The sequence below is a fragment of the Lucilia sericata genome, unplaced genomic scaffold (genome assembly GCF_015586225.1).
Source record: "Lucilia sericata isolate MDLA Ls3-8-SP2 unplaced genomic scaffold, ASM1558622v1 Contig000173F_arrow, whole genome shotgun sequence".
Classification (NCBI taxonomy): domain Eukaryota; kingdom Metazoa; phylum Arthropoda; class Insecta; order Diptera; family Calliphoridae; genus Lucilia; species Lucilia sericata.
Genome location: NW_023994202.1, coordinates 58,667 through 82,882, shown reverse-complemented (window position 1 = coordinate 82,882; position 24,216 = coordinate 58,667). Strand labels below are relative to the sequence as shown.

General features: G+C 32.1%; 1 protein-coding gene across 1 annotated transcript in view; it reads left to right on the top strand.

The window, feature by feature from the left end:
• Positions 1-24,216, top strand: part of LOC119601561 (serine/threonine-protein kinase WNK1-like) — a gene marked incomplete at its 3' end in the record, with an annotated part of 235,676 nt that overhangs the window by 153,639 nt on the left and 57,821 nt on the right. Inside the window, exon 4 of the mRNA XM_037952574.1 lies at positions 17,826-19,104. Coding sequence (XP_037808502.1) covers positions 17,826-19,104 — 1,279 coding nt within the window. The remainder of the gene's footprint in view (positions 1-17,825; positions 19,105-24,216) is intronic.

Below are 24,216 nucleotides of genomic sequence, written 5' to 3'. Positions count from 1 at the left end.
CTCGTAAGAAACTTACGTGTGTAGCATTTCATCGCTTTACACATATTTTTAAGACAGTAATGAGCGTTGAGGCTATTTCCTGAAGTGGACCCAATAGCGGGAGTAGGGCCAATTATGGACCTATCCACATAAAAGTTATTAAAAAGATTTTGGCTCGCGAGGAACTTAATTGTGTAAAATGTTATTGCTATATTCGTAATTTTTAGCCAGTAATGAGCGTTAAAGTCATCTTCAGAAGGGGACCTTATATGGAGGATAGGGTCATTTATGGGACGATCTTAAAAAAATTCGTAGAGCGATTTTGGTTCGTAAGAAACTTACTTATACCGAATTTCATCGCTATACTCGCATTTTTGGACCAGTAATGAGTGTTAAAGTCATTTTCTGAAGGGGACCTTATATGGGGATAGGGTCAATTATGGACCGATCCTCAAAAAATTTGGTAGAAAAATTTTAGCTCACATGAAACTTATTTATGTAGAATTTCATTGCTATACTTGCATTTTGGGACCAGTAATGAGTGTTAGAGTCATTTTCAGAAGGGGACCGTATATGGGGGTAGGGTCATTTATGGGCCGATCCTAAAATAGAAATGTAGAGAGGTTTTAGTTCGTTAAAAACTTATTTATACCGAATTTCATCGCTATACTCGCATTTTTGGGCCAGTAATGAGTGTTAAAGTCATTTTCTGAAGGGGACCTTATATGGGGGGTAGGGTCATTTATGGGCCGATCCCAAAAAAAAATCGTGGAGAAATTTTGGTTCGTAAGAAACTTTCTTATATCGAATTTCATCGCTATACTCGCATTTTTGAAGCTGTAATGTGTGTTAAAGTCATTTTCTGAAGGGGACCTTATATGAGGAGTAGGGTCATTTATGGGCCGATCCTCAAAAAATTTGGTAGAAAGATAATGGCTCATATGAAACTTATTTATGTCAAATTTCATCGCTATGCTCGTACTACTAAAGCAGTTATGTCCGTTATAGCTGTTTTTTGGAGGTCCACTTGTATGGGGGCTATCCGAAAAATTGGACCGATATTGCCCATTTTCAATACCAAACAAACCTTAGCAATAGAGAATATTTATGGAAAATTTCAACTGTCTAGCTCCTCTCGTGTGGTCCCTATCGTGATTTCAACAGACAGACGGACGGACGGACGGACAGACGGACGGACATGGCTAGATCGTCTTAGAATTTAATAAGGACCCGGAATATATATACTTTTATGGGTCTATGGGCAATATTTCGATGTGTTACAAACGGAATGACAAAATCAATATACCCCCCATCTTTTTTGATGGTGGGTATAAAAAAAAAGAAAAAACAAAACAAAATACACAACACAATGAAACCAACTGACATCCAGACATACGAAACTGAATGCACCAAGAAACAAAAACAATATACAGAAGGCAATGAAACACACAGCCATCCAAACATACAAAACGAAATACTCAAAAGAAAAACAAAATACACAACGCAACGAAACCAACAGACATCCAAATATTCGAAACTGAATACACCAAGAAACAAAAACAATAAACACAAGGCAATGAAACACAGAGTCATCCAAACATATGAAACGAAATACTCAATGAATAAGCAGTGTTGTTGTTGCTACATATATGTATATCAAAGCATAGAAAAATTTGTCTTTTTGATGAAATTTTCAGAAGTTGTCTCGGATTTTTGCTCATATCTCCGGTATTTATGGACCGATTTTGCTGATTTTAAATAGCGATCTTCTCGAAAGCATGTTTAACAGAATTATTGAAGATTCGGATCTCGCCGATATCTGGGGTCCTCTAAAAACTGATTTCAACAAACACACAGACGGACATAGCTTAATCAACTCCGCTACCTATATATATATATATATATATATATATATATATATATATATATATATATATATATATATATATATATATATATATATTATATATTAATTAGGCTTATGGGCTTGTATTCTGTTGAAATAAATAAATAAATAATAAAATCATAAAATATTATAGAAATTACAAACGGAATGACAAAAGGTACTTTTTGAATTTTCTATAATATTGAACCTAGAAACATGAAATTAAGTATGTAGAGCCCGGATTAAGTGAGAACCCATAAAAGGGGACTTTTTGATACCTTGCCGTTTTGCAATTAATATTTTTGAGTTTTTGTAATAAAATTCGTACTGAATGTTTTTAACACATCATGGTGAAGGGTATATAAGATTCGGCACAGCCGAATATAGAACTCTTACTTGTTCGTTCTACCTAGAATCTACCTAGAATCGTGAAATTAAACATGTAGAGTCCGGATTAGGTGAGAACTTATAAATGGGAACCTTTTGGTACTTATTCGTTCTCGAAAAGGTACTTTTTGAATTTACTATAATATTGAACCAAGAAACATGAAATTTTGTATATATAATGAGAACATGTAAAGTGGGACTTTTTAGTACTTTTAAGTTAATACAAATTTGGAGGAAACGATTTTTTCAACTTGTTTGTTGTAAGAACGATACATTCTTTGGTTTTAATGCAGTTATGCAATACCCTGATTGATCGAAAATCTATAAAAGGGGACATTCTGATACTTTTTATACCCACCATCAAAAAAGATGGAGGGTATATTGATTTTGTCATTCCGTTTGTAACACTTCGAAATATTGGTCATAAACCCTTCAAAAAATTACTTAAACTGTAATTACTGGCTTAAAAATACAGAATACAGAAAAGCGATGAAATTCGACACACATAAATATTTTTTATACGAGTTAAAACCTATTTACCAAATGTATTGAGGATCGGTCCATAAGAAAATTACTTTAACGATCTTTGCTGTCTTGAAAATACGTGAACAGTTATGAAATTTTATATAAAAAACATTTATAGGAACATAAATCTTCCTACCCAATTTCAAGCGGAAAGTGTCGGGAAGTGATATGCGATGTAAAGATGTTTTGTATGAACTAAAATTGGTCTAACATTTTTTTATGAAAAAACGGTCAATTATTAACCCTATCTCTCATATAAGGTCCTCATCAGTTAATTTGATGAGTAATATCCTTTTAAGGCATACGGTTTGATGGTGGGTATATGAGATTCGGCACAGCCGAATATAACACTCACTTGTTCATTTTACAACTGGTAAATTTTTATTTTTTGTAATAATTTTTTGTACTGGCTATTCTGTTTAACACATCATGCTGAAGGCTATATAAGATTCGGCACAGCCAAATATAGGACTCTTACTTGTTATCATTAAATCGTTCGTTTTTACGAATGGGCCTGAAATTATATATAAATATAATTTTGCAAAGCTTATATTTTTAGATCAGGAATTTCTTGAAATTAGTTTTTCTCCTCATTATAATATGTTTTGTTCTGATGCAAATGTGATATGAATGTTTATATCTATAATATATACATTTATATATTTTTTTTTAAATTAACCGAAAAAATCTACTGTTAAAAATTCGTCACTTGAATAGAATATTCCCCTGAAAATTTAAAAATAGATATTTAGATTATTTACAATGATATGCTAAATTAAACTTAGCTATTTTAGTAATGTGTTAAACCTCCATGGTTGACTAACACTGCACAAATCCTGTTTGGAAGTGATTCATATAGCTTGGCCATGTAATTCAGTTGTATTGAGCTCCAGACATCTTTTATTGCCTAAATTAGTTTAGGAATTGTTGAATACTGTTTCCAGACTCATAAACTTTTCGGGAAAGCCATTACATAAAGTGGTAGAAATTATGGAATTGTTGAGAGTCTGTTTGCTGAAGTTACTTTTGGTCAGAGGCTTTGTAGATGGTTGAGCATCTAATGAAGATTCATATTCAACATATTGATGAAAATCAACTGCTTCATGATTGTCAATCGGGTTTTAGGTACAATAGGTTTGCTTCTTGGTTTAACCGATAACATTAGGAGTAATCTTTCTGGGAAAAGTATTTGTGTTTTATTACCATTGGATTTTGCTAAAGCCTTTGATAGAGTAAATCATTTGCTTTTAATTAATAAGTTGCATAGATATTATGGTTTTTCCAGATCAGCTTATTATCTATCTAATAGATAGTCGTTGCTCTGGAATGCTGCCAGTTTATAGTGGGGTTCCGCGGGAATCTGTTCTTGGTCCGCTACTTTTCATTATGTTTATGAATGATCTTTTCAGTATGGTTTCTAGTAATATGTATGTGTCTTCCATTTTCATTTGCGGATGATGTTCAGCTGCTGTTCAGAGGTGATGCTGTATTTCCTGATGTTTTGCAAAGTATGATTGACTTTACTGTTGGACTGCTTTTGAATTGGGTTACTGATAATCGTCTTTCTATCAATACGGATAAGATTAAGGCAATGTTTTTCGGTAAAAGTAGTGGTTACAATTTTTCAGTGTAATTATTGATACTGGTTTTAGCTTTTAGGGTCATGTTAACATTGTTATTTCTAGGGTTAATTTTACTTTAGATTTGTTGCCTTTTCATGTAAGAAAGAGAGTTGTTCATGCGCTGATAGTGCCTATACACTGTTGCCAGATTTGACGATTTATCGTCATTTTGACGATTTTCACTGTTAAAAATGACCTGTTGACGATTTGACGATTTTAACTGTAAATTTGACTAATTTTAATACATTTTATCATATTTCTATCTCTAATTTTAAAGGAAACCGATGTATTTAGAATATCCAATGAAAATGTTAATAAAATTAAACAATTTAATGTTTTAGAGTATGTCCATTAGACCGACTCACAAAAAATGGTGCTTGAGTTACCCCCCTTAAAATATTCGCTGTTATGTAATATGATGTTACCCAAAATATTTTGGGTTTAGTGTTGTCCGTTCGTGAGCTGGACAGTTTTCAAGAAAATATCGTATGGGGGCACGATTTTTATACCCTTCACCTTCGTGAGAAGGGTATATATAAGTTTGTCATTCCGTTTGTAATTTCTATAATATAATTTTCCGACCCCATAAAGTATATATTCTGGATCCTTATAGGTAGCGGAGTTGATTAAGCTATGTCCGTCTGTCTGTCCGTCTGTGTGTTTGTTGAAATCAGTTTTTAAAGGACCCCAGATGTCGGCGAGATTCGAATCTTAAATAAATTCAACAACAACACTGCTTATTCATTGAGTATTTCGTTTCATATGTTTGGATGGCTGTGTGTTTCATTGCCTTGTGTATATTGTTTTTGTTTCTTGGTGCATTCAGTTTCGTATGTTTGGATGTCTGTTGGTTTCATTGCGTTGTGTATTTAGTTTTTGCTTTTTTTGGAGTATTTCGTTTCGTATGTTTCATTGTCTTGTGTATATTGTTTTTTGGTGTATTCAGTTTCATATGTTTAGGTGTCTGTTGGTTTCATTGCGTTGTGTATTTTGTTTTTTTGTGTATTTCGTTTCGTATGTTTGGATGTCTGTTGGTTTCACTGCCTTTTGTATTTTGTTTTTTTGTGTGTTTATTTCATTTAGCGTTGTTGTTGTTCGTTTTGCTATTGCTATAATAATAATATAAACGGGAAAATGGAATAAATTAAAATTTTATAGAATTGATATATTTTAAATACACTATGGTGAATGGTATATAAGATTCGGCACAGCCGAATATAGCACTCTTATTTGTTTGTAATTTTTTTTAATTTTACAGTTCTTTCTTAAACAAAATATACAATATGTGGTATCATTTGAAATGTTTTTTGAAGCCACGTCTAGTGGTGCTCAAAATTTGCAAAATTGTGCATACATTTTATTTTTATTAGTGAATAACAACAATTTTAAATATTTTGGAATAAGACAATTATGAGTGGACGGTTATTTATGATTAATACATCATTGGACGCGGCTTAAAAACCCCTTTCAAACGATACCCCATATCGAATATATTGTTTCAAAACAAAACTTAAATTTGAAAAAAATAATTCCAAAATACCTTTTTTCAATTTGGTCTAGCTCACGAACGGTCATCGCTAGACTTAAAATATTTTGGGAATCATCATAAAACAAAGCAAGGTAAATTTTGAGAGGGGTAACAAAAACACGTTTTTGCTTTCCATACAGGGTGAGTCGGTCTAATGTCCATTGATCAAATGATTTACGTAATAACGAACTCAAACATCTTTGAGGTTATTGAATCTATAATAATTGGTAGTGGGAAGATGGATAGAGGTAGTAGTGTTTTTGGACATTTGATTTAAAGGAGGAAATTTGTTTTGCATACGAATAATTGAAACATCTAATATACATTCATTTACTAGGGTTATATTGTAAGAACTCAATGTAAAGTATTTTAAATCATATTTGTCAAATTAAACAGATTATAAACAAATGCATTCGTAATTCAGTTCTGGGTGGAGGAAGATTGTCGTACGTCGTTGCCATTATCGCTTAAGGGGAATCAGACCGTCCTTTTTGCTCTGCCTTCGAGAGTTTTACGTTTCGATCCGCACTGGTCAAATGTGTGACGTCGATTAACTGTACCGAGTTACGGTTTTTTGAAGTGCATGTTGACCATATTCATTCGTGTTAACTTAACCTAAGTTTTAATTTTGATCATGGTGGAGAACTAAAAAAAAACACAATTTGATATTCTGTCCAGTCGTACTGGAATAATTGGTGTTGGCGTTATAATCTTTCGATTCGCCAAGAAGTCTTAGCTGTAGATGCAGCTAAGCAAACTTAAAGTACAAACAAACAAATCTAAAATCTATCGAAGTGGATAAAAATTTCTCGATGCTGAAAATAATTACTATAAAATCGTATAAATACCATCAAACATGTATATTATATACACGGAAAGTAGCTTTGACGATTTAATGACGATTTCGAAAAATTAGTTGACGAATTTGACGATTTTTTCCTAAAAATTTGACAATTTTACACCCAAATCATCTGGCCTATATTTTTTTAGAGATATTTTCTGGTACCTTTTAATCGAGTTATTAGGTACCTACCCTGTAGGATTTTGTGAGTTAACTAAAAATCCAGTTAACTTTTTGATAACTTCTTATGACTAGCTTCAAAGTAACTCAAAAATGATCGAGGAAATGAGCAAACATTTCAATAAAATTTTAAATAAAAAATAAAATAGAAACTCGTATCAAATTTGTCAAACAATTTGTATTGAAAAAATGAAATTATGAAAATGAAAATTTGTTTCAGCAATGAAAAATGAATTTATTATTATTAAATTAACATTTTCAGGAATATAAGACATAGATAATGGTGTATATAGGAAGGAAATGTTGCTGCATATTGAACGCATTTATAATCATTAACAATTTGTTAAAAATAGTATAAAAATATAAGAAAATTGCACAGGTAACTCACAGCTGATATTTTATTTATGCACAAGAAACTAACTCATCTTGAGGTAACTTCTGGTTAACTGAAACTGATGTATAGTGAGTGAGTACTGACTCGTTCCTATGACATCACATTGAAAAACTGAATAGTATTTTATAAGCAAAATTGTTAGCTTTTGAGTCACCTCTGACTCATTTGTGGTTAACCATAAGTTAGTTTTAAGTTAACTCAAAATCCTACTGGGTACATTCCCTTAGAATGTCACAGCATGTTTCGTCTTATGTTTCAGATTTCTTGGGTTTTTTCTTTGTGGAATTTATAAAATATCGAAATTTATTACACTTTTATAGATCATATAAATTGCAGACTCCAGGGTATTTAATTAATTTATTTGAATTATGTAAATCTACTAGGAGTAGATAGCTGAAAATACCTAAACTGACTCCGATATTGCAAAGTTCATTTTGTGTTAGATTGGCGCGAGCTTATAACAAGTTGCATATTTAATTGAGAATGTATGATTTTTCTGCTAATACATATAGAATGAAGCTATATAAGGTCCCCTTCAGAAAATGACTCTAACGCTCATTACTGGCTTAAAAATACGAGTTTAGTGATGAGATTTCACAGAAGTAAGCTTTATATGACCCAAAATCTCTCTACCAAATTTTATGTGCATCGGTCCATAATTGACCCTACCCCCCATATAAGGTCCCCTTCAGAAAATCACTTTAACGCTCATTATTGGCGTAAAAATATCTCTACCAAATCTCTACCAAATTTTATGTGGATCGATCCGTAATTGACCCTACCCGCCTATATAAGGTCCCCTTCAGAAAATTACTTTAACGCTCATTGTTGGAGTAAAAATAAGAGTATTGCGAAGAAATTTGACATAAGTAAGTATCTTAGGAGCCAAAACCTTTCCACCAAATTGTATGTGGATCGGTTCATAATTGACTTTTCCCGCCATATAAGGTCCCCTCCAGAAAATACTTTAACGCTCATTACTGACTTAAAAATACGATTATAGTGATGACATTTCACAGAAGTAAGTTTTATATGAGCTAAAATCTCTCTAACAAATTTTGTGGTGATCTGTCCAAAATTGACTCTACCCTTCATTTAAGGTCCTCATCAGAAAATTACTTTATCGCTCATTACTGGCTTAAAAATGCGAGTACAAAATCTCTCTACCAATTTTTATAACGATCAGTCCATTATAACCCCTCCCCATATAAATTCCCCCTCAGAAAATTACTACAACGCGAAAAATACGAATACCGCAATGCAATTCGACATAAACTAATTTTATGCTAAAATCTCTCTATCATATTTTATGAGGATCGGTCCATAATTAACCCTAACCCCGTATTAAGTCCCTTTAAGAAAATTACTTTAATGCTCATTACGGTCTTAAAAATACAAATACATAGATCTATGAAATTTGAAATAAATAAGGAACTGAAATCTTCCTACCGACTTTTATGAGAATTGGTCCATATATGTATAAATAACCCTACTCCCTATATAAATTAATGTACATATTTAATTCGAAAGAGCACTGTCAATAGTTAAACTCCAATTAATGGAACTCTTTCAAATATTTCCCTGATGTTCTCATTAATATCGACATATAATAAAATATTCAAAATATAAGTTTATTTATAAGGCAGTGATTTGATGGTGGGTATAAAAGATTCGGCATAGCATAGAATATAACACTCTTACTTGTTAAATTGTTATTGTGGTTTTTCTTAGAATTTGGAAAATTTATTGAATGTCTTGCAACGTGCTCTTTTATGGTTTATGATAGTGTCCCGATTTCTTGATTTTTGTATGTTTTATTGGTGTTAAACTTGTAATTTTTGACATATGGTGGGATGTGTTGATGTATTTTGATGTTGTATAGATGCCTGGTTGCTCTTCTTGCTTTTTATACCCACCATCAAAAAATATCGGGGTATATTTCGATCAAAATTGATCGAAATAGACCCGCAAAAGTATATATATTCTGGGTCCTTATTAAGTTCTAAGACGATCTAGCCATGTCCGTCCGTTTGTCTGTTGAAAATACGATAATAGCAATGCAACGAAATTCGACATAAACAAGTTTTAGGGGAACTAAAATCTCTCTGCCAAATTTTATGGATATCGGCTCATAATTGACCCTACCCCCCATGTAAGGTTACTCTCAGAAAATTACTTTAAAGTTCATAATTTGCTTCAAAATGCCAGTATATCAACGTAATTGACATAAACATGTTTTATAGAAACTATAATCTCTCTGCCAAATATTAAGAGGATCATGACGATAAAATTCGTCATGAACTAGTTTTATGGGATCTAAAATCTTTTTGTCAAATTTTATGACCATCGAGCCATATTGGATTAAAGCCTTCATATAAGGCTTAGAAAGCATTGATATTCGACAAAACAAGTTTTATTGAATGCAAAATCTTTCTAGAAATTTAGGAGGATCCAAAATTTACCATAAGTAAATTTGCAGGAAATCAAAACATTACAAAATTGTTAAATATGATAAAATAAGTGCTACGATCACCCTAACTATATTACAATTTATATATAATATATCAGTTTAGAAAAAAATCTAATAAATGATTAAATTGCATTAGCAAAAACAGCGGTTGTTATAGTATAGGTCCACTTTCCGAAATTCACATGAAATTTCAGACATATGATTTGATGGTGGGTATATAAGATTCGGCACAGCCTAATATAACACTCTTGTTTTTTCTCATGATGTAGATGAGCAGTATGTAAATATTTGTATTGGTTCGCATGGATGACTTTTGTTTGATATTTAGAGGTACAATGGTTATTTTTGTTGTATGGTTTTATTATGGTAGAATTCCATGATGTTTTAGTGTTTTCATGTTTCTTAAAGAAAATAGATTTTATCTTTAATTGCAACTTTATATTTAACTGTACTCTTTTTTTATCCTATGGTAGTGGACTGGGTGGTTGTGGCTTCTGTTTAACAGATTATTTTTCTCATCATCATTTTAGGATGGGTGATTTTCAGTGTCCCAGTTTTAAATGTGGCTCTTGTTCTGAAATCATGCTTTGTATGATAGCGGGAAATTCTGCATTAATTTCTTAATAGCTGCTTTTCATTATCTGTGATATATTGTGTAGGATCCGTATTGTTTGATTACATTTTGAATGATATTTCATGCCCTGGTGAACAATGATGTATTATATATGGGTTTCTCTTAACCGTAACTTTAAATTTCGGAATTCTACAATGACGACTACTTTTATAACATATTGTGTTTTGTGATTGATGGCATATATTGATCTACATCTTGTGTTGGTGAGACATAATGTTTTGTGTAGCTTGCTGTTTTGGGCTTATGATTTGTTATACATATTATAGGATTTCTTAAAAAAAAAGCTTGGTTTTTTTACATATTATCCTTTGCTAGGATTTGTATATCTTTTTAGTTGTCAGTTGCTCAGGTTGTATTGTGGTGGTGCTTCTATTTCATCTGATTTTTTATTGCCAATATTTGGGTTTGTGTCTTTTTCAGAGGTGTGTTGTGTAAGTTGGAATTTCATTGTTGTTTGATGCTTTGATATGGATATCTAATATGGGTTTAGATTTGTTAGTGCTATTGTTACAGCGTTTTCATATTAGATTATTGCTTAGCATTGTTCAATATGTTTTAAGAGAGGAGGTGGTCTTGTTGTATTAATGGGGTGTGGTGGGATTGCTGTAGTTGGTATTAGTAGTTTAAGTTGTTTGAGTGTGGATCTTTCATTGCTTCAGATATTGTTTTAGTTTTGGGCAAGGTTGATAATATTTTATTTGTATTTATAGTGCTGAGGGAGTTTTTATCTTTTGGTGTGTGGAAATATCTTTAATGTTTGATTAATTCTCAGATTGTTTATAGTGAGAGAGTGTCTTGGTCATTGGGAGAGATATTTTTGGTATTATTTTTGGCATCGGATAAACCATTTTTATTTTTATAGTTTTGATCTTCATATTGTTCTCTTATTTGTTCATGTACATGAGTTCTTTGCTTTGTTTTCAGTTAATTTATTTGGTCTATTTCCAATTCGGTCAGCAGTCTTGAAATTGTTTTTTTTTTCTGTTGTGCGAATTGTTCTATGGTTTGAACTCTATTTGCAATTAAATGTCTATTTCAGTTGCTGTTCTTCTTATGATTATGATTATTAGCTGTTGCAGTTCTTAAGGGATACTTAGTTTAATGTAATCGTTGGTTTTTCATTTTTAAATCATTCTTTGCTTTCAATATTTTCTTTTTTATATGTCACTAATTTTCCTATCTTGCATCGTGGGTTTTAGAGGTAATTTGGTCGTGTTATGGTCGTATATTCTTAGAAAAGTTGGTGAGTTGTCATGGTGTTTTATTTGACATATTAGAGACTGATTGAATTGTTAGTCTTAGACATTGTGTGGAGGCGTCAAAAATATTTTACTTTGGAGTTAAATTTGCGGATAGTGTGTTGTCATTGAATTGATGAACAGAGTAATTTTATTTTTATTGCAAATAATTTTTATCTTGATTTCTTGTCGTATTTTACAATCGTTGTTGTATTTACTTCTGATTACAATATTTGCTTTTTTGTGTCTTTGTTTTCTATGTTGGATAGTCATTCTTATTATCTTGTATAGCTAAGGGTGCGTTTAGCTAACAGGCTCACTTGTTCTTGTGCTTTCAACTTTTTAGAGATTGAGGATCACGCTTCTATCTTTTACATTGGTAGATTATTTGTATGGCAGGAATACAGTATCCTGTTTTTGGTGGAGATTGTTTTTCTTGACTTCCATTATTAATACTTTGACATTTTGAGTTTGAGTAAATATTGCCGGCCCCCCTCCAACACTCAAAAGAGTTGTAATCTAATAAATGTCAAGTCATTAAAGACTCTTGTGGACTGTATTTTTTTTCAAATTAAAATGAGCCATGACAAGACTTCAGTTTTTACTACTTAATGGGAATCAGGTGGGAACTATGATTAAGACTCTGTGTTTTGCTACTTGGGTCATTATGGACACCGTTTGAGCCATGATGAGACCCTGGTTGAGCCATTAAGAGACTCTGGTGGAGGCTCAATGAGACTCCGGTTGAATCACTATGGAATCTTGCTGCATTAAGTTGAATTTAGGGAAAAGTTAGTAAAGTAAATTGATATATAGTGATGATTTAGGAATTCGAAACATCAAGTCTTTCTACTGACCGAAAAACAATACATTAAGATACCAACAAAAGTGATCATTGGTATTAGCAAATTTACTAAAAATCCTTCTTTTCAATATATTGAGCGCTAGGAATAGATGTAATTGTCAAATTATTCATATTTTAATATAACTTCGTAGAAAGTTGTAATAAGTGTGTGTAGGTAATGCGCTGTCTTAGACGATATGAAAATAATGCTTCAGAAATAATTTTAAGTGGTTGCCGTTTACTTATCTTTGTGGTTGCCGTTTACTTATCTTAACTAAAATGATAATAATTAAGAAACTTACAAGTTTCTACATCATGTGGGTGCATTACCTATTGGAACGTAGCGATTTTTAGTTAGTTTATATCTTTCTTCGAAGAAGATGAATTAATAATAAATATGGTTTTCTGAGCCAATAATGATTAGCTGGGGGCATACATCAGCTCCTAATAATATGTCCACAGGTATGCTTCCGAAAGGATTCAATTCTGCCAAATCAGATTTGGCAATTTTTCGGAATTGACCGAAACCATAGACAAACTAGTGTCACCTAAAAAACTGCTCAGGTCTCACCAGTCACCGCAACTGTTCTCCCAGCTTGTTTCGGCGTCAATCCGATATGATTCAGTGTAAATGCACAAAATGAATAAAACACAAAGAATTAGTTTAATAAAAGGGAGATAAATTAGATAATTTACCTTAAGAATGCATCTACACAAGAAGTGCTCTTTAAGGCTTCTAAATGACGACTGTTAATAACTACATATATTTAAGGAGGCTAACAAAGTTTAAATACAGTTAGCGGTTTACTCGTTGAATTATTAACAGTTTTCCATCAACAATGTAAACAATGTAGTAAACCATTAGGATTTACACTTAGAGGAAAAATACAGAAAATAATCGATTTGTACTTAAACACAGCTTATTGTAGTGCATAACCAATAAACACTAGTACAACCCCTCCCAGTATAACACCTCCAATCCGTGTACGCACTCCACATTATGTACACTATAGTCCTCGCCCACATGTGTGGACGTGCTCTGTATGTCAATATGTTATACGGAGAAACATAACATTCATAAAGTGCAATGGTTGTGGAAATTGGTGCCATTTGAGACGATGCATAAATTTACGTTCACACAGAAACTGGCGTTCAAGTTTTCTAGCTGTCTTTTGTATTAATAATCCCATCCCAACAGTCCGTACAAATAACACCTTCCCGCAGTACTGTGCAAACGCATTTGTCTATGCTACAACAACAATTAACACAGACAACATCAACACTTCAGTTGTCATATGCCCTATTACTTCCATCTCTAAGGCAACCTCTAAGATTCCCATCACTCATTCCAAGTCATGCAGTTAAACTGCAATGAACTTAGGAACTTACAAAATAAATGCATGATATTAACATTCTCGCTAACAGTCCCTTCCATCTCTCCCATATCCCACCCATTTATGGAAGGTAACATAATTGGGGCCAGTTATCAGTTAAGCATATCTCATCTCTTGCAAGTTAATAACAAAATAATTCCTGCCGATTTCAATGCTCATTATGAGATCTATATCCAATTACCAAACGATTCCCGCGGAATTAGTATTGCTGACCTGATAGATGATTCAGAATTCAGAATAAATGAGGAATTCTCTAGAAGAATTACTGCAAGATGCAAAAGTCCCCAGACATCTCCATTGTCTGCTCGTCGCTACTTGTCCAAGCCACAACCAAAAACCACAAACAAATAATAAAAATATCGCCGCTGTCGCCTTTAACAACATTCAATATACAGATGCCAAGAAATGTGCAACTCAGTTCTGCCGGGACAAAAGGGCTATAATCTGTAGAACCAATCTCAAACGAGACTCTGTGCCCTATTCCTTCACTCCTGCTGAAGTTGAAGATATTATCTCCTATTCCAAATCATCAATTGCACATGGTCCTGATGTCATTTCAATGCTAAAGTCAATAAAATTTCTCACCCACTTTCTTGAACTCTTGATTCACCAATTGGTGATTTCTGATATTTGAAAAGTTGCGCGAGTTATTCCCAATCTAAAACCTGATAAACCCGCTATAAACGAAGAATCATACCGCCCGATTTCTTTTTTATCACCATTAAAAAAGGTTTTATAATCGCTACTATTACTATCTCTGAAAAAGCATTTCTCGCTAGCCAACCGCCAACATGGTTTCAGGGAATCTCATACCACGACAGCATTCAACTCAAATCGCTAACGGCTTCAACAGCGTCGCTATTCATTTCTTGCTCCAAGGAAGTAAGTATGGAACTCAACATCTCAGTCGAAGGCAGACGTATCCCTACCGTTCAGAACACTAAAATTTTAGGGTAGTCTTCGACAGCCTCCTTCACAACCATTATTACGAGTATGGAATACTTGTCGTTAAGTCATGGTACCTGTCTCAGTAGGTCTTGCAGCTGTTGTTCTCGACAAAGTCGGTCGAGGGTTATTAGGTGTAGGATTAGCGGGTCGTAGAATCACACTAGAATTGTCATCTTATTAAAGTAGGAAGTGCAATGCTTGTTTTGACTAGTATGAAATACTTGTCGTTCAACTATAGTGCCTGACTTAATCGCTCTTTCTACTAATGTAGCTGACGTTTTAGGTCGTCGGTCATTAGTGGATTGCTAGAGTTGGGCAAAACTGCAGAGTCCCGATATAGTGAAGTATGGTGCCGCTTATTATAAATAGAACAACGATGTTCGTTCGTACAATCTTGAATATCATGTGAACAATGTGCCTTTTCCCTTCGTTCATTGCCTTTCTTGTCAGTATCGGAACTTATAAGATCGCGTATACAATCTAATGTTTCGGCCAAACACATGTCCAAAACTTTTCATAAATATAAAGCTGTTTTGGCCTTAACACTTCGTTTCCTTAGTACCACTGTCTGAGAAGGCAGGTTTTTAATGCAAATAAAAACGATAATTGGATTCCAATTTTGAGTGGGAATCTCATATATCAATATAGCGGTCAGAAAACCATTGATTCCACTTTTTTAGTGAGCAACTAGTTTCCTCTGTTATCGTCTCTAAACCAAACAATCACTTTAATTGATTATTAACTAGCATTACATGATTACGCTTTTCCACGATATATCGAACAATGCATTAGTCAACGGACATTTGGATACAATTTCTTTCGCTTCGTTATCTTTCCTTTACACCAAATAATATAAGCGCTCGATATCATTAAGCCGACTGTTATCGTATGTAAAACATGAAAATATCCCATAATGTAGGCCATGAGCGATAATCGCCATTGAAGGTTAAATTATGACTAATATTAACAAAATTTGACTGAAGGTAAACTTTAGGTTTTGACTTTTCTTCCAATTCATTAACATTAATGTTTAACGAGTTGAAACATCGCGCGTAAACATTTAGAATACTCTGGAATTTTCTGGAATTTACTGCTCATATGACAATACAATTCTGCCTAAGTCTAATAAATTATGTAGGTCGTGTCATAGCTTTTAATAGTTTTGATCATATTTTTTTTATTTTTAAAATGTTTTTGAGTGAGGGTAAACTTTAGGTCTTGACTTTTCTTCCAATTTATTAACATTAATGTTTATCGACTTGGAACATCGCGCGTAAACATTTAGGGTACTCTGAAATTTTCTGGTATTTACTGCTCATATATAATACAATTTTGCCTAAATCTAATAAATTATGTAGGTAGGTGGTCGCGTCATAATTCTTAATAGTTTTGATAATAATATTTTTGTTTATTTATTTTTAAAATGTTGTTCAAAATTAAAAAAGAAATAACATGTGACTTAATCAAAATTGTGACAGCCATAAAAGTTTTGAGTTTTCTTTTGAATGGAAATTTTTTTCTGAATTGTCCAAACAAAATACTTTTACGACTAGAAAAGGATAGACAATAATTGTCAATAAAGAATTCAAAAGATGAACATAATATCAAACCATCAAACCGAATATCAAAAAATTTTTTCAAGAGAAACTTTTAAGTCCAATGTAAATATATTTTCCTATTCAATGGCGTAAATCAAAATAACGCCATATAGATGGTGTATATATACATATTTGTAACAACTTTAGAATCTAATCTACTCTAACTAAATATTCTTTGTTAACAAATTATCCGTTTTGCATTAATTAATTAATATCTGCAGCAGATATTCTTAGGTATTCGATAGGTAGAATTTGAATGCAATGTAAATAACAGAACATATTGATATTTCATCTCGCCTCGTTTGACTTCTGCACTCTGACGACTATATCACTCTGGTTTATAATTGCCCACGAAAGTTAAGTTTACACGCACTGTTAATGTCACATATTAATCACTATACTGAGATCTACTCTGTGTCAGTCCACTAATCCTAGATATAATATTTCGTGTGGACAAGAGAATTGGTAGGTTTGCCTATTGTATTAAATACTATGAACTCATATCTAATGCTATTAACAACTTTTTATCCTGTTCTTTCAAACAGTACATAAAACTCCGTAATTTAATATACTTTTATAAAATCATTAAACATGGTACACCATCATATCTTCATAAAAGATTTATTTTTTTTCAGATCCACCAGAAACGTGTTCTGTCTATAACGTGTTCTGTTATCGCTCAAGAGCTGCAAGATACTGGAATATCTTGCCGAGTGATCTAAGAGTGTTTTCTTTTTTTGCAGGTTATTTCGAAAATGCCTTCTTGATCATTTAAGTTATCAATAAATTTATAATGTCTACCCTAATAGTAATTGTTACAGAATGAGCGTAAGCACTGATAGGGAGTCTTAAACAAATTTTATACATCATATCGAAAAATTAAGAGTGTAAATTTCAATTTTCTATTTCAATAAATTTAAGCAAACTTTATTATTTTTTTATACATTTCATTATACCAATTTTGAATTATATAAAATATGATAGCAGATACATGTAAAATACTAAATATTACACACCCAGTACAAAAGTGACAAAACTCAAAATTTTTTCAGAAAAGGGAACAGTTTTTTTTTACAAATTCTGAAACATAAAGAAAGACATAACGTTTTTCTTGAACAGTTAACAACAACAAAATACACTTATATTTTTTTTAGAGAAAAACAAGTATCTTGTGCATAGTTTAAGGCTTAAAGAACGTAAAAAGGCAAAAATAAAATTTTGAGTTGAGTCACTTTAGTACTGGGTGTGCGATATGTAATACGTTATTGGCCGCAAAGGCTTTTAGTATTACTAATTAATAAATAAAATAATGTCGTTATACAAATTCTTCAAAAATATTTACAATAAATCTTTTTCAGATATCTTAAACGTTTTAAGAAAATAAATCCAAAGGTCCTTAAGTCTTGGTGTCGTCAAATTTTAAAGGGGTTACACTTTTTACATACCCGTCAGTTGCCCATAATTCATCGTGATCTAAAATGTGATAATATCTTTATAACCGGTACTACTGGAAGTGTCAAAATTGGAGATTTGGGTCTGGCTACCCTAAAAAATCGTTCACACGCTAAATCGGTTATTGGTACACCGGAATTTATGGCGCCAGAAATGTATGAAGAACATTATGATGAGTCTGTTGATGTCTATGCTTTTGGTATGTGCATGTTGGAAATGGCTGTTTCGGAATATCCATATAGTGAGTGTAAAGGACCAGCCCAGATATACAAAAAGGTGATTTCAGGCATTAAGCCTGCCGCTCTAAGTAAAGTAGAGGATCCCAAAGTTAGAGAAATAATAGAAAAATGTATTGAATTAAAAAAAGAAGATCGTCCAAGCTGTAAGGATTTACTAAACTCCGAATTCTTCGAAGAAGATATTGGTATTCGAGTGGAGCCAACAGCGACAGAAGCTTTTCTAAATAACCCCGATAATAATGTTATTGAGTTTCGCCTAAGATTTCTGGATCCGAAAAAACGTTCTTCAAAACACAAAGAAAACGAAGCCATACAGTTTGAATTTGATATTAAAAAAGACGATTGTGAACAATTATGTCATGATATGAAGCAGGAAAATATAATATCTGAAGAAGATGCCAGAGCTGTAGTAAGACTGTTGAAAGTACAAGTATACTCTCTTTCAAAAGAACGGATTCAGCGTCAGACGCAATTGCAATTACAAAATGAAAAATCTCGTTTGGAAAAATTAGCTCTACAAAATCAACGAGAAATGCTTCCTCCAAATGTCGAAGAGGAGGAAGAAGAAGATGAAGTTGACTCTGAAGACGACGACGATGCCAAGAAAATCAACCAACAACAAATCCAATCAATACAACAACCTCAGCAACAACTTACTTTACAAAGCGATGATGTTATGCAACGTAATGTTGAAAATAATAGTGAACCTCAACAAAACCAAAGTTTTGCAGGTTATCAGCAACAATCAATGACATCTCCATGTAATTATACGACTGATGTGCAATCGCCACAACAAGCTTTGTCACCAACAACTGCTCCCTCCCAAACTCAATATTACAGTTCGCAAACTTCTCAACAGACATTGCCTAACGTCCCTAATATGCAACAAGTGAACTACGTAACACAACAACCAAACCCACAGCAAGCGACTGTAATTCTAGCACAGGTGGGTATTGATATTGTGGACTTACCAGACATATCTCTTATACATGTTGTAATAAATATATATATTTAAAAAAATTTTTAAATTCTGAATGAAACATAATTTTGCATAAATATTCAAAATGAAATTTAATTTTAAATAAAATTCTGGATAATTAAAAAAAAAATCCTTAAAATTACAATTTTCTTTTACACTATTATTACCTAGTATGCTATCCTTATCTCAATGAAGTAAAATAAATATAACTCACACTGTAGTCTATAGGCTGTAAAGTTATTGTAAATTCATAGTTAGGGAATAACATATCGTCATCTGAAATTTTACATTTATGTGTAAAACATGATAAGAGATCAATTTCGGAAGAAAAAGTATTAATTTTCGGAGTATTTTTCAAGTTACGTTTGTTACGTTATTTTGCATTTATATTTTCTGTAACAAAATGACGTATCATCAATGAAATTCTTTAGTATAAAGTGAAAAAATTCCCTTAAGGGATGAAATGGAAGGCTAAACTTTTCTACAAATAATCTCTATTAATAAGGTTTGTTTGGTATAGAAAATAAGCAATATCGGTGTACGTTTTCAACTTGCTCCCTCATAGGTGGGCCTCAGGAATATGGTTTTAACAGTCATAATTATGTTGATTAGACAGCAATTGTTATGAAATTTAGTTAATTTTTTGTACCGAGAAATTATATTTTAAAGTATGACTGACATCGGGTCATATTATATCCTACCCCCAATACAGGGTACCCTTCAGAAAATGGCTTTAACCTTCACGCGTTGTTTTGCATTTCAGGGGACGATATGTATGTATATCCTATATTCTTATAATAAATAAAAAGTATCATTAAAGAGGACTTTATCATTTGTCGATTTACCATTAAGTTTATGTTCAGCTCCAACAAGATTCCCAAGATTTTATATAAAAATAAGACAAAGAATATTTCAAATTTATTAGAGATGAAGATCTCTTTTTATTTAAACCAAATATTACCTCGTAGAACCTAAGTCCCGAAGGTGGATTTTTACGAAGTCACTCGACTTTCCCCACAGAACCGAAGTCCCGCAGGTGGATTTTTAAGAAGTCTCTCGACTTTCTCCACAGAACCGAAGTTCCGCAGGTGGATTTTTAAGAAGTCTCTCGACTTTTCCCACAAAACCGAAGTCCTGTAGATGGATTATTATTTAATATAAGTAATGTAAGATATATAAAGATAATAAATAAGAAGGTAAAAACATAAATAAGGTAGTAAGAACATAAATATATTTCTGTGAACGTTTTAAAGTGATAATAAATTAAAGGTTAAAAAGTGTTAGACCACGTAGAATACGTTAAATTGTCGATATATGTTTCGAAGTCCCCAGGATTAGCTGGACCTGTCAGTATCCAACCAAATATAGTTTTCTGTGCCAATAATGACCCTAATACGTTGTGTTGTATTTTCGGTAAAATAATGCGCGGATATAAATCTGCTCCTATAAGAATATCTATAGGCCTACTAGTAAAATGATTAGAATCAGCCAAACAAAGATTTGCCAATATTTTTTCAATATCGATATTTACAGAAGTCAAAGGCAAATTTTCTGTTATTTCTGGTAAAATAAATGTGTTAGTTGGTAGTTTTATTGAAGAATCTAAATCTGAATTAATTTCCAAAGGACAAAATTTTGTAACTACAAAAACTACATTATTAACGCCAGAAACGTTAAAATTCGCAGAATGAGTGGGAAGTTTTAATCTTTTTCGTAAACGTTCAGAAATGAAAGAACATTCTGAACACGAATCTATTAAAGCACGGACCTGATACTTATAGCTGTCATGAATTATGTTTACCATTGCAGTCCCTAACAAAACGGATTGATTATGTCTAGTATGAAATACTTGTGGATTAGACGTAACATTATTGGACGTATGCGACTGCCGAATGTGGGAGCTAGTGGGTCGTAAAACCTCACTGAAATTCTGTTCAGTAGAAAGAGTAGGTCTTTCAACTATGGAATTATCTGTATGCTGCAGATGAAGCATAGAATGATGTCGATTATTGCAAATAAAACAGTTAAGTTGTACGATCAATAAAACTTCTGACTTTATGTGTCCTCGAAAGGCAATTAATACAGTACACAGTGGTATAGGAAAAAAAAAAGAGGGAAATAATTCGGTAACTTCTAAACGGTTAATCCGATTTTAATGAAATTTGGTATGCACAAAGAGGAGGTGTTGTCGAGTTTAGGTTTTGAATTTGGACCTTATAGGCCAACCAGGGGCCCGGCGGGGGGTCCTCAAATTAGGACACCTCGGCTATGTTAAATTTTTAAAACGATCCTATTTCTTCATTTGAGTTCCGATTTAAAAAAAATTTCGTATATAGAATCTCCTCATCGAGCACTATAAAAAATGTCGTCGTAGCAGTAAATTATCTCTTATAGTTTAGGAGATATTCGCATTTGAATATTAAAATTTTTACCGTCCTTACTTTAGTTTTTTTGATAATAGCAGGTCCAAATATTTCCGATTTTCGCCATTTTTTTTTACAAGTTTATATATCAAGCAGTGAAAGAATTATGTAAAAATCATGACTGAGTCCAAAGTTATAGGCATTTTAATTTAAAAAATTAAAAAAAGGCGATTTTTTGTCATTTTTTTGGGAAAAAAGTATCTTTTTCTTTTTAAGTTATCTAAAAAGTTTCTAAGAAGATATATATAGAATTTATACTTTTTGGAAAGCTGACTTTACATAAAGTACGATAAATGAAACAAAACCTAAAAATTTTTGATACCGAGGGGACCAGGTCCATCCAAAAAAAACCCTATTTTTTATGGAAAATTAAATTTTGAGCAAAAATTCTCAAATCGCATAGTCGATATCAAATTATAGTGACCTGTTTTATATGACCCAATAAGTTCTTAATCATTTTGTAACGGGTTTCGATAACCCCGCCCCTGGTATGGATATAATAGGCAAAAAACCAAAAAATCCCATTTTTGGGATTTTTTAAAACTTTTTTGGGAATTCCGGGATTTCTAATAAGAAAATTCGAAATTTTTATTTAATTTTGGATTTTGAGTAAAAAAATCTACCTAACTGTAAAATTTCATCAAAAAATATTCATAAATAAAATTTTTATTGCAATTTGAAAAATTTGTATCTTCGCAAAAACTGAATAAAAAACATTTTTTAATTTTTTTTAAAAAAAGTATTCCGCGAATTTTTTAATTTTCAAAAATTATATACAGTTTTGAAAAATAGACAAAATTACCTTTCCATTGATATATAACATGCCTACCTAATGTTTTTTAAGTGACAAATTAATTAGGGAAAACTCAACATCTTTTAGAAAATTTACCTAGCACTATTATTTTCATCCATATATGTAACAAATTTAAGAGTTAACCTTATGGATGAAAATAATAGTGCTAGGCAAATTTTCTAAAAGATGTTGAGTTTTCCCTAATTAATTTGTCACTTAAAAAACATTAGGTAGGCATGTTATATATCAATGGAAAGGTAATTTTGTCTATTTTTCAAAACTGTATATAATTTTTGAAAATTAAAAAATTCGCGGAATACTTTTTTTAAAAAAAATTAAAAAATGTTTTTTATTCAGTTTTTGCGAAGATACAAATTTTTCTAATTGCAATAAAAATTTTATTTATGAATATTTTTTGATGAAATTTTACAGTTAGGTAGATTTTTTTACTTAAAATCCAAAATTAAATCAAAATTTCGAATTTTCTTATTAGAAATCCCGGAATTCCCAAAAAAGTTTTAAAAAATCCCAAAAATGGGATTTTTTAGTTTTTTGCCTATTATATCCATACCAGGGGCGGGGTTATCGAAACCCGTTACAAAATGATTAAGAACATATTGGGTCATATAAAACAGGTCACTATAATTTGATATCGACTATGCGATTTGAGAATTTTTGCTCAAAATTTAATTTTCCATAAAAAATAGGGTTTTTTTGGATGGACCTGGTCCCCTCGGTATCAAAAATTTTTAGGTTTTGTTTCATTTATCGTACTTTATGTAAAGTCAGCTTTCCAAAAAGTATAAATTCTATATATATCTTCTTAGAAACTTTTTAGATAACTTGAAAAGAAAAAGATACTTTTTTCCCAAAAAAATGACAAAAAATCGCCTTTTTTTAATTTTTTAAATTAAAATGCCTATAACTTTGGACTCAGTCATGATTTTTACATAATTCTTTCACTGCTTGATATATAAACTTGTTGTTAAGCGAATAAAAAAAAATGGCGAAAATCGGGAATATTTGGACCTGCTATTATCAAAAAAAACTAAAGTAAGGACGGTAAAAATTTTAAAATTTTAATATTCAAATGCGAATATCTCCTAAACTATAAGAGATAATTTACTGCTATGACAACATTTTTTATAGTGCTCGATGAGGAGATTCTATATACGAAATTTTTTTTAAATCGGAACTCAAATGAAGAAATAGGATCGTTTTAAAAATTTAACATAGCCGAGGTGTCCTAATTTGATGACCCCCCGCCGGGCCCCTGGTTGGCCTATAAGGTCCAAATTCAAAACCTAAACTCGACAACACCTCCTCTTTGTGCACACCAAATTTCATTAAAATCGGATTAACCGTTTAGAAGTTACCGAATTATTTCCCTCTTTTTTTTTTCCTATACCACTGTGCAGTAGTTATAATCATTCACAGTAGAAATTCTTTCAGTTACTAAAAGATTTTTAAATCGACGACAATTTCGCAAATAGTGAGACTGATTAGGGCATAAGATACATGGAAGTTTAGTAGAAGGAGAACTATTAGAAAGAACAGAAGAGACGTCAGTCGAGTTCGTACCTTTAAGATCTTGAAGACATTGCAATGTCTGAATTCTTTCTGACAGAAAGTCATCGAAATCTTTCCATGTGGACAAAACAGTTTTGTTCTTAACACCCTGTTCCCACAAAATAACTGTAGATCAGGAAGACGTTGAATACACATAAAAATGATAATTGGGTCCCAATTATCAGTAGGCACTTTATAAATAGAAAGAGACGTAAGGCAACTATTAATTCCGCGTTGTAATGATTTGAGTGCTGTTATCGATTCCTTGTCAAGGAAAGGAAGACCAAAAATATG